Genomic DNA, 16,079 nt, shown 5'->3' on the forward strand with positions numbered 1-16,079 from the left:
CTAACCGCGAAACTCGAAATTGTCGAAGATTTCTGCCACGGCACAATAGCCAGTGCATATTTTATACTTGCACTCAAAGCAAATACAAACAGACAATTTCACCAGAGTGAAAAATTTTATTTGGGCCCTATTCGGGCGCTTTATCAAATTGTGAATGTATTCGTGAGTGGATATGGAAACATGACTATTGATAGTGAAATAATGTTTGTTCGCTTAGTTTATGAAGAAAAAAATAAAGTTTGAGAAAAAAATACTCGCAAAGTTAATAGTTTCTACTTATAGTTTGAGGGTCAACTGGAATCAACTCAACATCCTTTTTAGTTGTTTCTGTGTAGCAATTAAAAGAAGGGCAATATAAATAAAAAAGAGACCGCATACTTTTGAATTTTAAGTTTGAATTGGGAGATTCTTTGGCAACTGTTGTACTTGAGCATTTTATTTACGGGATGATATTCTCTGATACACATATTTTATGATGGAATAAATTGTTCTAACAGTTCAGTAAAAAATAATTGGTTGCCTTTGTGGCAAATCAGTAACCAGTCTTTACAAGTATTTTCAGCATTTCTTGCATTAACTATTGAGAAGCTGCTTTTTTCAGTTTTTGTCGGAGAATTGTTTGCTGCGAAGACTCCAGCAAACTTTTTCTTAAAAATTTTACAATTCTAAACCAGAACAATAATGTCTTTTATTAGAGGTTTATGATATGGTTTTGTAAATTTACCGGCACTGTCAACAAAAATTGTATTAAATTTATCTCCAAATATGAAAATATCAAAGTTGTTTGGTAGCGCTGAAGAAAACCTCAGCTCAATTCAAATCGAACATTTCGTCATTTCGGGGTGAATAAAAACATGAGAGGCTTGTTCTCTGCCAGTGGGGTCAAGTAGTATAACGAAAGGTTTGAAACAATCGTCTAAAACTTTTCCACGACCGTTTTCAATATGTTCTAATTCAAAAAATGTTTTAAAATAGGGTCGCTTCTCATCGGTTTTCGATATCGAGTAATCGGCTACGAGATATCTGTATCGATAAATGTATATCTGCCCAAGGTCAAAACTCTGAAAGTGGAAACCTTTTCTGTTTTCGCCAAGAAAAGCTTCTTTTGTATTTAAATTTATTGCTTGCCTCCGATTTCGTTCTCGCGAAAAAAATGTTTCTTTGCTTCCAGCTGTGAAGACAAGCTAAAGCTAAACTTGTTTTGTTAGTGAAAAGAAGAAAATCAAAAAGTGTTTAGGAACAAAATCAGAAAGTATCATTTCTTCTCATAGAAATTCTGATAAAAGCATATTCAATTTGGTATTCAGATCGTTTTAGCTACGAAAATTTTTACAAAATATTTCCAAAATTTAATAGCTTGCAACACTCTTGCAAGAATTCGTTTCATGATTAAAAATTTTTCCGTGTTTCAGTTTTGTAATTTGTTTCAAAAAAGCAATTATTTTCTTCAAAGGTGTTTCGCAAAACATTCGAATCCTGATAATAAGTTTTTGACTGGACTGATATTTTTCAAGTCTCTTGCAAGACTTTTGCAAATTTTGAATCGTGTCGAAAGTCATCACTAGGGAACACCCATAGATTGTTAAGAATTAAATTTATAAAAAACCCCATTTTCCGTTCTGATACTTTATTCTCTTCTTTAGTTATCTCTTTTCACAAATGGAAAACATAAGCAATTTCTTGACCAAATACTCTTTTTTTGAAAACAAGTATCAAGTTTGTTAATAGAAGTTACAAATATCTCAGATTACTAAGGAATTATTGGTTATTTTCTCATTTCGGTTGGATAATAAATTCTCATACGGAGTTGTTTAATATGTCACATATCTTGTCGCATAAAACACATTACTTTATCTAGATTAACTCGAAAAGTTTAAAGGATTTCAAAGTACGTATTTTGCACTCTCATATAATGTTAGGTTTAGTTATTTTGGGTTGTAGCTGCGTCCTTAAACAAAAAACAAAAATTCCAATTTTATTCCGTCTTTGAAATCCCTTTTCTGGTTTAGTGTCTAATTATTTTTTCATATATTTTCTCTCATTTTTTGATGTTTTAATTTTCTTCGCAAGTCATGTGACAAAATCCCGAGACTTGACAAGCATAGGTTAACAATGCACTGGTTTGATCAGATAGTGCAGGAGAAGCGATTGGTGGTTAGAAATTGGACTTAGTTTTTTTGTCTACCAAGGCTACTTAATATTTCTTGACTACTGAGAGTTAAAATTCTGGCGAGGAATAGAGGGCAGTCTTGCATTCTAGAATTCTTCATAGTATCGAACTGGACTATTTATAATTTTATCGGAATTTTTTCATGTTTTGACTATTGATATGGCAGTGTTACAAGATGATAGCCGTAGTTCACAAATCATTTTTGGTATACGGGAGAAAATAGTGGGTTTGTTCGATTTTAGTTGAACAAAACTGTTAAAAGTGTTTTTTCCGGCGGCGTCGACCTGTTCGATTTTTAATCGCAAGAAATAATCTGTATTTTTTTGTTTTTAATGATAATCGTCAGGTCCGCTTTATTTGGTCTGTGTCGGTATATTTGGTTTTAAACGCAAGAAACCGTTCGCGTGATAGGTTTCAAAACCGAGGAAATCATGAGAAGATGACTTGAAAAATTATTTTCTCATGTTCATATCAAGACCCAGTGAGTGTGATATATTGAAATGAATCCGATTAATGCTCAAGGTGTTTATAAATTTCTTAACTTGAAGATCAAAGAGCAATCTGATACTTGATCAACTAGTTTTTTTTAATTTCAGCTAAAGGAAAAAGTCCTTTTCGTCTTTGTTGATAAAATTACATTCAACATGTACATTCCAGGCTCCTGAGAACAGAAAAATATCCTCACATTTGACTACATTATAAACAAAAACACAAATTTCTGATCTTAAAACCCCATTTTTTAACGTTTAAAACAGGCCGAATCTAAGAAACCCCGTCGATTTCGAATGATTATCTTGCAAGATTCTGGCAGAATCTTGCAAGGTAACAATTTTTCTGCCAGAATCTTACAAGAAAACCATTTTTCTGCCAGAATCTTGCAAGATAACCATTTTTCTGCCAGAATCTTGCAAGATTACCATTCATTCTGCCAGAAAATTGCAAGATAACCAATTTTCTGCCAGAATCTTACAAGATAGCCATTTTTTATGCCAGAATCTTACAAGATAGTCATTTTTTCTGCCAGAATCTTACAAGATAATCTTTTTTTTAAAGTACTTCCTACAGCTAAAAAGCACGCGCGAAACGTCCTAAGGTGCTCCAAAAAAATATAAAACGTCTCAATATTTGGATGTACACATATTTTGGGAAAAATATGTGTACATCCATCGACAAAAAAAAACAAGCGGAATAATGATTATCACCAGACAATTATTAATCAAAGGCATCAGCAAAGAAGTCCTTCCATCTTCGATCTTTTTCATAACATTTTTTAATTTTTCTGTTTCTTGATGTTCTTTTTCTTGATTTTCTTGGGTTGGAGATGGGTTGAAGCCGGGTTTCAGTTGGGTTGAAGCTGGGTTGCAGTTGGGTTGAAGCTGGGCAGCAGTTGGGTTGAAGTCTTGCTATAACACAGAGGAAAAACTGAACATTAGGAACTCAAAAAAATACAAGCAGGGTGTGCCCAAAAACAGGAAAACAGGCCAGAAAAACAAAAAAACTGATGGCACCGAAGGGCAATATACCTTACCAGACCACGACAGACCCAAGTGACCTCTGGAAAAACTGTCAGAGAACGAAATGTCCTCTGACAAGAAATTCCCCAGACCGAAGCTCGGGATAAGGGTCTTTCAAGGCTTTTCAAGGATAAGGGTCTTTCAAGGCAAACTGATGGCACCGAAGGGGAATATACCTTACCAGACCACGACAGACCCAGGTGACCTCTGGAAAAACAGTCAGAGAACGAAATGTCCTCTGACAAGACATTCCCCAGACCGAAGCTCGGGATAAGGGTCTTTCAAGGCTTTCGCTTTTTTCCTTGCTTGGATTGACTCATTTTCTTCCTTCTTTGAACTGTTAGTAGTCTTCGATCCGCTACAATCAAACAATCTGAAATAATCAACACGTATTCACTATCTGCTGGCATTACTACAAAATAACACTAAACAACATCAATAAAGAACATCCCCTCTTCATCCACGCCCCCCCCCCCCTCAACTTTCAAACGAATCTGAATTCACTCGTATTCCTCTGAATTAATGAATATATTCACTCATATTGAAAAAGTGAATGAATGACCATTCTGATCACTCAGAGTTCTTCAATGAATCTGATCCGAGTCACTCAATGAGTTTGATCATTCAGTGCATGCTCCCTCAGAGTGAATGACCTACTACTATAATGATCATTCACTCAAATTCCTTTATTGCCACTCTCCTTCCTAGCATGTTACACTATTCGGACACCGATCATATTCGAAAATATCAAATCAGAATTTATTCAACAAAGGGTACATTCACATTTGCGCAACGTCTGGCAGTGCTTGCAACAAGATTTAGTTTCTTTCCTCATGTATATTCCGCCCCAGTGTACATGGATGCAGGTCTAAAAGCAGTAAATAACGTCCTCCGGATGGGCGAATCGAGTGAAGGTACCTGATTTTGAAATTTTGCTAAAACTTACAACATTGGAAAGCTCTCGTGAAGGCGAACCGGATGGGCTAAGTGTCACCTCGCAATTGGATCGACAACACATTTGAAAACGCGTTTTAAGGTAATTTATAAGAGCCGACTTGGGGGTCCGATTTTTGAAACTCTGCACCCTTGGGATGTATCGACACGTAACCGGTTTCTGAGATGGGCCAAAATCGAAAATTTCGAGGTACGGCACGGGAAAACAGCAATAACTCCTCAACCAGAGCACTATTCGGAAAAAAAAGTGTGCTGAACTCAGGAGATAATAAGCTTGAACATGATATAACCTACATTGCGTATATCTCCGGAGAAGAATTGACGATTTTCAGCTCACAAGGTCAAAATCGCTGAAATTTGGCTTCTCAAGAAGAACGCTTAAAAAAGGTACCAAATTGAATTTTGTTCAATAAGTTTTTGCTATATTCTTAACGGCGTTAAAATGAGCTATAATAACCTAGAAAAAACTTCCTAGATAAAAAGTTATTCATAAATGAAACTTTGATTTATCTTTTTTTTCACCGATTTTCATCAAAAGTTGGGGTCGCAAAAAGCAAAAAAAAAGTGTGAAATTGAATTAAACTATATTATTATTATATATATTCAGAATCCTTGTATAATAAGCTAAATTTTTTGCTATTGAAATACTAGTTTAAAGGACTGTGTAAAAAACTATTAGCCGAAGATTCGCGTTTTGAGGTCTATTTTTCCGCTAATTGTGAGAACTTCTGTAAATAAATTAATCTTTTGCAAAAATTCATATATAACAAATTACATTTCTTGAAAGCTCAATAAACAAGATTTAATTTAAGCTATAGTAGTTAATTTTTACTTCATTGTACGAAAAGTTATTCAATCACGAGTTTCTCTACTCTTCAAAAAAACGTTTTCGCCTGTCAAGTCTAGGTACTTTTTTATCTCTTGGAAACAGTTTTTTTGGAGACTTGATTACAATAGCAGTTTTTGATTCATTTTTTTAGCAAGAATAAGATATTACCTATACAGGAATTGGCAAGGTCGTGCAATGAGAATCAATTGAAGAAAAAAATGGATATATTGAAATGAAGCGGCTTACAGATACTCTTGAAAAAAGTTTAGATAAAAAACGTGTATTTGGTCAACACGTACAGAAAAATTCACTACAACAGATATTCCTTGACATAGTTATAATATGTTTTACTTACTATCTTTGTTATATCCTAAAACAGTTGAAGCTTTAAAGTTTTCACTGTTTCAATTTATCACTTGCAATAATCTAATTAACTCCCACAGTGAACCGATCAATCAGTTTTGTGAACTAACTAATGCTCAAAAACAACTCAATAATTGAAAGCAAATCAGGCAAAGAAAGAGAACCCAATTCACTTCAATGGACCCAATAGACTACAAGAGCTTTAAAAGCTAAGACATTTTATTTTGATCAAAATGATTAAAATTAAAATTTAACAACAAGCAATAAAGTTTGTCACTTTAAATACTTATAGCATACTTAAGGATCATTAGAACGGTTGATATGGGATAAATTGAACTATCAAACCTAATGTTTGAATGAATTCATGAAAGGTTACAACGTAAAAAGCAGTGATCAAAGAAAACTTGCTAAAGAGTTTTGCGTTTCTTTCAATTTTTAAACAAAAAAATGAATCCGGTTCAAACAGAACTTTCAACTGTGTTTGTATTTTAATAAGCAGGAGATTTTGCTAGATTACAAGTTTAGGACTGGTTGGAAAGCTGAGAATTGAGATATTGACGGTTTTTGTCATGTACGTTCTTAATCATTCAAAAACTTATCGCAACATGTAATGTAATGTTAATTTTTTGCGGGAAATATATGTTGTTTACTCTCAAATAAAAACCGACAATTGATTTTTGGGGTTTTGTGCTGCCTAAAATTGATTCATTTTGAATGGAGTCACGGAAAGTCTCATTTACAGAACAGATATTTGAAAAAAAATATATCAAATGCGGCGAGGCATTGGATTCTTTTGTGTTAGCTTTTTTAGTGCTTTTAATGTTTCGAATAGTAAGTGTAAATTTCATCATGAAAACTTTTTTTGTGCCAACCAGAACTTCAAATATTTTATCAAATCTAAAGTTGATATGAAACCTTCCGTTTGGGCCCGGAGAAAAATTGTTTGGTGCCAAAAGAATTTATATACGCCTGTTTTTTTCTCAGAACTGTGTTTGAGTTCTAAAATGAGTGCTGTTCTGCTATAAAAGGAGTTTAGAACGAAAGGGAAGGATGAGAAATATGACCATTTACGGTCTTTGCTGGGGACGTTGGGGACGTACTTAATCATTGAATAACGTTATGTTATCGCAACATAAAACATCTGGTTGACTTTTTTTGCAGCGACTAGGTGTTTTTTTAATATCATTTAAACACTTACAGATAATTTTAGTCCTATTGGTCATTTAATAATGATTAAAAATTAAAGGAGGCACAGGAAGCCTCATTTAAAGAACAAATTTCGAAAAAAACCACAAAATACCATATGCTGCAAGGCCATCGATGCCTTTGTTTGAGCTTTTTAGTGCTTTCACAAAAACTGACAACTGATATTATTGAAATAAACCGTTGAAAAGATCATGGTACTGTTTTTATTTAAACCAGTAGTTGAGATAGCTTATACACTGTAAATTTGTTATGAAACTTTCCGTTTGGGCCCGGGAGAAGAATTGTTCGATGCCAAAAGAATTTTTATACCCCTGTTTTTTCTCTGAATTGTGTTTGAGTTCTACTAGGAGCTCAGTTCTGCTACTGAAGGAGTTTAGAACGAAATGGAAGTATGAGAAATATGACCATTTACGACCTTCGCAAGGGACGTACTTAATCATTGAATAACGTTATGTTATCGCAACATTGAACCACTGGTTGACTTTTTTGCAGCGACTACGTGTTTTTTAATATCATTAAAACACGTATTCAAGAGAGAAAAAATGCATAAAGCATTAGATATCAAAAACTGGAAAGTACAGTTCATCTATTTTTACAACTCGAAGAGAATTATCGGAGGTGTATCTTGTCTCTCGTGCCTCTATTTAAGAAAAATTTTACACTGTTTTGACTTTTTTTAACGATTAGACCCCTTTTCATGCAAATCTTGCAAGATAACCATTTTTCTGGCAGATCTTGCAAGATAACCATTTTTCTGCCAGAATCTTGCAAGATAACCATACGGTCTCGCCTGGGGTACCCAATCTAAAAGACCAAGCATGCTGACGATTTCGTAAGTTTGAAACCTAATGTACTGAAGAAACCGAGCAAACGACAATTTCTGACGTGAAAAACCTCACATGTTGATTATTTGTTTCGCCGCATTGATGCGGTCTGCGTGACTAGGGAATAGGAGTTTAAAAAATCAAAAGGTCAAATTTGTATTTTTAAAGATATGATAGATTTCATTAGGTTGAACAAAGAATATGTAAGGAGGATAAAATCGATACGCTAAGATGATGAGACCAAAAGTAATTTCAATACAAAACATTTCATAGGTTAACCCAAGGTCTATTCAGACCAAGCCGTCGACCATCGTATTTTCATATTGAGTAACGTTCAACCATGTTTTTTCCTACCGAGTAACGATCAACCATGGTTTTTTTCATACCAAGTAACGGTCGACCATGGTCATAACAAAACCGAAATCGGTCGAAGACGGTCTTTCCATGAGTCAGCCTCTAAACATGGGGCGGATGTTTCAGGGTGGAGAAAATTTGCTGATTAGTGTCAGGGGTGGGCGGAGCTTAATATTTACGAATGATGGACAGTTGGTTATCACATCGGGCAAAGCTGGAACCGGGGAAATCGCGTACAAAAGCAAAGGTTCTATAGTTTTAATCATGAAATGACGCATTGTGAGAAATTAGTGAAAAAAGAGTTGATGTTTCAGCTCCGGCAATGACCAGCTGTGGGGGTTATGATCCAGGTGGTATTGTATTTTAAATGATATTCTCTCATCTAATATGAAGATTGTATCAACTTTTATACCCTTTGATGTTTTTAATTTAATTACGTTTTTGTTAACTCTGCCTGATTTTTGGGCGGAATTCATTCATCTCTATTGGTTGACTTTTAAAAGAACATTCTTTTTCTCTTCTCAAAGATATCGAATTACAACTAAGTTGACACAAATTTTTATTTCCAATTGGATCAATTTTTAAGTATAAATCACTCAATAGGCTCAAATGTGCCGTTCTTAACCATCAGTATGACCTATGTTCACGCTTGCGCATTGATGTTCTTGTTGAATTACCGAAAAATGATGAGTTTCCATTATCGTTGATAAAAACCGCCAACTTCAAAAAAAAATGCAGATTCAAAATTTGCTGCCAAATTGACATGTTTTTTACTTTAAAACGATTGCTCTAATTTGCTATGGTTGCTAAAGCTAAGTGTTGCTAACACGAATAGTTGGTCATTTCAACGCCCTTCTACTTTTTGTCGCGGAAGACTAGATCTTGCCTTGGACTGAACGTCTGAGTACTGACCACGCCAAATAGCTTGTTCAGTTTTGAATTAGAGTAAACTGTTGTGATATTATCTCTCCATAGTGGTAATAAAGTGTAGCGGTTATTTCTTAGCCAAAGCAGAACCCAGGTTTGAGTCAGAGTAACCAGACTGAAATAAGTTATCAGAAAATTCAGTTTTGGCCCAGCTCAACAAACTGATACTAGGATGTCTAAAGAGGGAACTGGTCTAAGTTTTGTATGTGCCGCACTGAACAGACCAAAGTCATGTATGGGCCGGACAGAATGGCGAGATGGAAATTTTGACCTAACTATAAGAACGAGCGCACCAAACCACCATATCGCGACCGAAATCCGTTTGGCATTTTTTAAACCATTTTTTCAATCAAGGACGAAAAAACAAATTCCTCGATTTAAAGATGAAAAACGTTCAAAACGAAAAAGTTTAACCTTTTTATTTGTATTAACGTATAATGCATGTTATCTTAAATAGGTTCTCTAAAATGATGTCATAGTTTTGAGACAGCGAGAATGCTTCCTTGGCCTTTTCTGACGCATCATTATTCCTTTTATAGAAAAAAACCAAAAAAACAGTACTTAGTAAAATAACTGTTTAAAACAGGTCTGGTTAAACTTAAATTATTCAATCACAACCAATGATTGGAGGCTTACACAAAGAGGAAAAAGCGCGATAAAGCTTTGAATTTCATCTTTATTACGGGGCTGTTTTTTTTCTTTTTTGTTTCAGAATTTTATTTGTACCACTTATCTATCCTCATTTGCGCTCGATAAAAAAAGTGTTCATACTTTTGTAAATGGTAGTAATTATATGTACAATTTTAGCCCATTTTCAAAAATTGGCGCTACAATGGGTTCTATTGTAAGGTACTTCAAGAAGATTTATTATGTGATCAGATCTTGCATGACTGCTTTTCAATGTTATATAAACAAAATCAACGTAGTAGGCCCAAAAAACTGGGTTGACTCTGGAAATAAAAACTAGGATCATTTTTTGTATGTGCAACCCGGACTTGAGTTTTTCAACGCTGAACCAGTACGTTTCAAGAATAAAAATTAATTCAGTTCTGAAACAATGAATCTTCAGAGTTTTTTTATGTGCAATAATTTATGTGCAGTGTTTATGTGCAGTGTTTATTTATGTGCAGTGTTTCTTCATGATTGTTATATTGAAGTCTTAGAGATCGCCCAGGCTAAACTTATCCTGTATAGTCAGAAAATTACTCATACCCCAAATTTAAGTATGAGCAGAATAAATTCATACTTTTTTAGCTTATAACAGGCATCAACTATAATAGTATACACACTACTTCTCCATAAGCTAATATGTAGGCATTTACCACAAAGCCTATATAGCTTAGTGGTTGAGTCTTGCTACAAAAATAAAGTCTTACAATTATTCACGCGGGAGTTTGAGGCACAAAAAAGGCAAACCTTGTTGGCGGGAGTTAAGCTGAGCATTTTTTTTCAAATAATAAATTTTGCTGAAAAAACCAGACAGGCCAGTGTAAATGGTGACAGAAACAGAATACTAAAAACAAAATGACTTTCCACTGATTCAGTCCTGATTTTCTCTGCCACAAGCCTCCAGGAACTCATTCTGAAAAACAACTGCATGGATTACAGATATAAAAGAACTTTCAAAACCAAAAACATAACTTAACTTTTTCTGTGTTCACAGTAAAGATCCGCTTAAATTTGGTAAAAAAATCTCTGTCGCTTATTATAAAGAAAAAATTTTGATTAGTAGTAATACATGTTTGAAAAATTGTATTTCAACTGCACATAAAATTTTTCAGGAATCTGTGACACGATCTTTGTAATATTGCGATGATTTTGCGACAACGATTTTCAGTAATCATACAATGCTAGATGTGTTGAAAGCTAAGAAAACGACCAGAAGCAACCGTTTTTCGCCCAAAGTTAGACGAAAATCAGGTAAAGCAGAAACCTTGACTTAACGGATTGAATTTTTTAAAATTTCATGTGACATATTTTGTTTTCGCTCACGCACCATGAGTTTTTTTTCCGTAGAGTATTCGGAGGTTTCTCTCCCATGAGCTGCTAATTCTACTTGTTGAATTGCATTTTAACTTGTTTCGCAGAAATAATTCGGGAAGAAATTTTTTGCATGTAATTTATTTTTGTTTCACAGGAGTGGTGACTGGCTTATTGTACCGAGGACGACCACAATATGAACTTGGAAATGTCACATCGTTAAATGTTACCAGGTCTATGAATTATTTTTATTATACAGAAGTAGTTCTAGCAAACCGCGAGGACGCAGCAGGGTGGTTTCTGCAAGAACAGTACCCTGAAAAATTATACATATACGAATTGTTGACTGGGGGCGTCAGAGGAGAATTGCAGGAGCCAGCTGGTGAAGATTGGATCACATGCATCTTCAGTCAGTAAAATTTTTACCCCCGTTGTTTTTCAGCGAGGATAGGTTTTGTGCGTTGCTTCATAGAGTAACGACCACTCTCATATCCCTAATTTTCATGCACAATTGCAAAAACAACTACAGTTACTACTTCTGGATTTTAGAACTTTCTTTTTGCCTAGAACATATGGATTTTTTTGATATTATCAACCGACAAAAACCAAAATACAAATCTCCACAATTTTTTTTTATAAAACAAGATAAGCATAAAGCATGAAGCGCGCATTTTTAAACGTCAGTTGTAGAAATTTTCTTCCAAACTTAAGTGTACATGCCTAAAACTTCAATCAGGTTTTAAGAGTAATGCTGAAATTTATTGTCATCAATTAAAAAAACCAAAACTTTTTTAAAATGTGGTGAACCAAGATTCAAACAATTTTCAAAACTGTTATCACTCCCTTCAAAAACTCCCTAAAAATCAGCAATTTGCAATACCCAACAGTTTCGTTAGGAAAATCATAATTTCCTTATGTCACTTTGTAAAAAAAATTAGCGGGGCTTTTAGCATTGCGAGCAATCATTTAGTTAATTATGGAAATAAATCTCGGTTACAACAAATTTATTTTAATAATATTGATTGTTCCGTCTCTATTTTTTTTCTAAGATGACTTTTTTGTGCAACATCTTTTTTCGTTTAAAAAAATGTTAATTTGTTTTTGTATACCTAAAGATAAAAAATTCTCATAGAAGACAAAAATCCATTCAGTGCCACCGTCCCTTAATTCCAAAATTAACAACTCAAAAAATGTGGCGTACTTTTGACACAACAACGCATATTTTACAAAAAATAATAATATCCATCTTAAAACATCTAAAAACACTAAAAAAAATCAAATACAGATCTGCACTTCTCAAAATTGTAGCAGAGTATTTCCCTTCGGTTCAAAAGTCAGTTTTAAGCGTAACAAAACATAATACAATTATGTAAATTTTTATGAAATTTTTTCCCGGGTCAAGACCGGATGTTTAAATTGTAACAACTTGCAAGATTGTTGAAAAACATGGTTAACTTGAAAAATTTTGCAAAGATTTTGCAAAAATTGATTTCCTACAAGAACTTGCAAGTCGATTGGTTAACTTGAAGGAACGTTTAAGTTGAATGACTGACCTCTAAGATTCTTGCGAAATCGTTCCGATCATGCTCAACTGTAAATGGTTAATTTGAATTAACATTCTATCATCAACCGTAGAAAGCAAGCGGAAAACAGTTGCTCAAAATGTACAGCATAAAAAATGTGACCTATTTTTCAGTTTTGACAAAATGGTTTGAGTTGATAGGCCCTATGCAACTCTGTTAGTAAAAGCTTGATCTAAATGCGTCTCTTTATTTCCGAGTTATAGCAAAAATTTTCTTATCACAGATTTTAGCCGGATTTTCTTCAGATTGTTCCTGAAAATGTTTACTCTTTTTGACATTGATTGACGCTTTATCCCCCCATGACAGACGTTTTCTCAAGAGCAATTTAAAAAATGTCTTGTGACAACTTTTTGTCTACAAACTTATGTTTCAACTTATAATTTGAATCAAACGTTTAACTTCTAACAACCTTTTAAGATGAAAGCTAGCTGTCAGGAGACTTTTAATTCTAATGGTCAGCTTGTAAAAACACCTAAATCAATTGATTAATTTGTACACGCTTGTTAGTCGAATGATTAAATAGTACGAACTTGGAATTTTTTGGGGGAAAAACCTGCAAGGCGATGTATTGCCTTGTAAGAAGTTGCAAGAAACTTGCAAGTCCTAACAAGTTAGGCAACTATATTCGACCCGGGCCGCTCTTCATGATTTTATTAACTCGTCATTAAATTAAAATATTTTCATTGAAAAAATTGTAAGAAAAAACAAATCCTAGAACAAGAAGAAAATTTTTTTCGTCAGAGTAAACATGGTTTTCTTAGATTCTCATTAAACCTTGACACATCAGAATAGAAATTAAATAAGTTAAAAAAGCATTTATTGAGTCAAAATTAACAGATGAACAAAAAATTGATCTAGAATTTCCAAAACTTCTAGATAAATACACTATAATAATTACACTAATTATAATTACATTATTATAAATACACTAAACATGCTTTTACATTATAACTTGGTTTTCTCTTTGATTTTTTGAATTCTCGGTTATCTTTCAATGATCGAGTTTCTTTGTACAACTTCAAAGAACTCTCAAGTTTTTACAGATCTTGCTGTTTTATTAGCAAGCTCTATTCCAAAGTTTTGGAAAGATTTGTTATGTTCTTCATAAAGTAATGGTTCATAAAGGTGTACCAATTATCAGTTGATTTGACCAATTGGACAAATTAAAACTCCAACGTGAAGTGATGGTGATTAAACTATTAAGCTGATTATATTATGTTGAATCGTAGTGTCACGGCTGAAACAATCCCGCATCAATGTGCGCACGCTAAAAATCGCTGAAAACTGTAAGAATTGCGGTGAGTGGTTGTAAAAATTTCGATCATTAGCGCTGAATGCATTGAAAACGTTGAAAATAAAATTTCACTGCTAAAATTGCAAATCTTACATAATTTACCGATAAAGACCACATTTTATGAAAATTCACCGCTATATCATTCATAGCTAACAGATACAGGCACTTTGTACTGAATTATTTTTCACCGCTATTCTTATATTTACTCTTTCTACAAAAAAGATTGTCAGGTTTTATTTTCCCGATTGACATCACCAATAGTATGGTCCAACAAGGAATCGTTTGTCCTTATTTTGTAGACAGCAGATGCGTTGGTGGACCTCTGCACGGTGTACGCGTAGAACATTTGAGCGCTTCCAATGTAGCAGTGAAATCATTGGGCTTAATGAGTAGTTACAAGTGCGCAAGAGAGGCCGATCAGTTTGAAAGAGCTGTACTCTCCTACACAAAAAATGAAATTTGTAGTGCACTGGTCGCAGATAACGGGACTCAGGTTCCATTGACAATCCAGTTCCACGCAGAAAAAGACGAGTCTGTCACAACTTGCATTCTTAAAGGTATAATCCATTTTAGGTGAAATAAGAGGCGTGAGTTGAACTCCTGTAGCGAGTATAGACAGCTTTAAATAATCATCTCCCATAGTCCAGAAATCAACTGAAGAGAACCGACGGTAGGTTTAGACTCAAATGTAGGAAAGTTCCGACATGTTCACTAAATTCTTAAAAGTCCCCTCATTGGCCGGATATCACCCTGGCCAAAACATCTCTTAAATAATTTTGGCGAATTGGGGGTTTGGCTATATTCTAAAAACCTACCTACCTAATTCCCCCATTACTTCCTAACACCTACTTCCATACGTTTTTGGAGGACGGGAGCAGATTTAACAAACAATCGAAAGACTTGTAATTTTTGAAATATTTCAAGAGCAACTATCCTACTGACTCTTGTTTTGTTTGAAAACTGCTAACAAAACTCAACAATCTCGTTTTTCAATAAAAATACTACGTGAAGCATACTAGACACTTTTTAAAAAACAACCAAGTTATGCCCAATATTATATGCCCAATATGCACCGGATAGAACAGAATTATACATATATATATATATATATATATTATATATATATATATATATATATATATATATATATATAATATATATTATATATATATATATATATATATATATATATATATATATATATATATATATATATATATATATATATATATATATATATACTATATAAATATATATAATATATATATATATATATATATATAAATATATATATATATATAATATATATATATATATATATATATATATATCGAATTATAGCTTTGATGTCCCAACAGATGTCTAAATTTAACTTAGCTGTTAGGTATGTTGGTATGTTGCCGTTGTCGTCTTTTGCATCGCCTTTTTTTGTTGTGACCAAATCGTAAGAATCATTTTTATTGTATTTTATATATGCTTCTAAAGTTCAGGTCATTTGATGGTTTTGTGCTTTTTTTCATAGTGGAAAAGCTCTAATCTAAAGAAGAATATTTATAAATTTATTTTGCCCAAAGACTGAAAGAAACGTTTTTTACATGTTTTTGAAATAGTTTTTTGGTTCAAAGCCTGATATTGATTTTAAATTGGTTTTAGGTGGTTGTATAAAGCGTTAATGAAACTGAAGTTATGATTCTGTCTGCATCCTCAATTAGATAGATATTGCGTTAATTTTTCTTTTAATTTCCAAATCTAAGCAATTGTGTTCCAATGTCTCTGGGAAAAAAAAAAGAAAAACTTCACAATCTCTGAATGCCTATTGATAATCAATGAAGCTTAAATGTTTTCAATCTTTTTCAAAAAATCTTCAGTGGATTTTGTAGATTAATGAAAAAAAATTTTTTCGTTAGTTAAGAACTTTACGATGAACTTTCAATACATCAATTGAAAACCTCTTTGTCCATTCTCTTAAACATTTTGATTTGACTCTATTAAGATCAATCCATTTATAATAACTAAATAACATCTATGTTTCGGTTCTGTATGAACGCATAAACTGATTTTTTTGTTGAGTTTTTCTCCTT

General features: G+C 33.4%; 1 protein-coding gene across 1 annotated transcript in view; it reads left to right on the forward strand.

Moving 5' to 3' along the window:
* LOC142340432 (uncharacterized) overlaps nt 1–16,079 on the forward strand; it is a 42,137-nt gene that overhangs the window by 17,168 nt on the left and 8,890 nt on the right. The window contains exons 5-8 of the mRNA XM_075391007.1: nt 8,341–8,461; nt 8,529–8,564; nt 11,279–11,530; nt 14,298–14,555. Of these exons, the coding sequence (XP_075247122.1) occupies nt 8,341–8,461; nt 8,529–8,564; nt 11,279–11,530; nt 14,298–14,555 (667 nt within the window). The remainder of the gene's footprint in view (nt 1–8,340; nt 8,462–8,528; nt 8,565–11,278; nt 11,531–14,297; nt 14,556–16,079) is intronic.

Source organism: Convolutriloba macropyga, chromosome 5 (genome assembly GCF_964194025.1).
Source record: "Convolutriloba macropyga chromosome 5, txConMacr16.3, whole genome shotgun sequence".
Classification (NCBI taxonomy): domain Eukaryota; kingdom Metazoa; phylum Xenacoelomorpha; order Acoela; family Convolutidae; genus Convolutriloba; species Convolutriloba macropyga.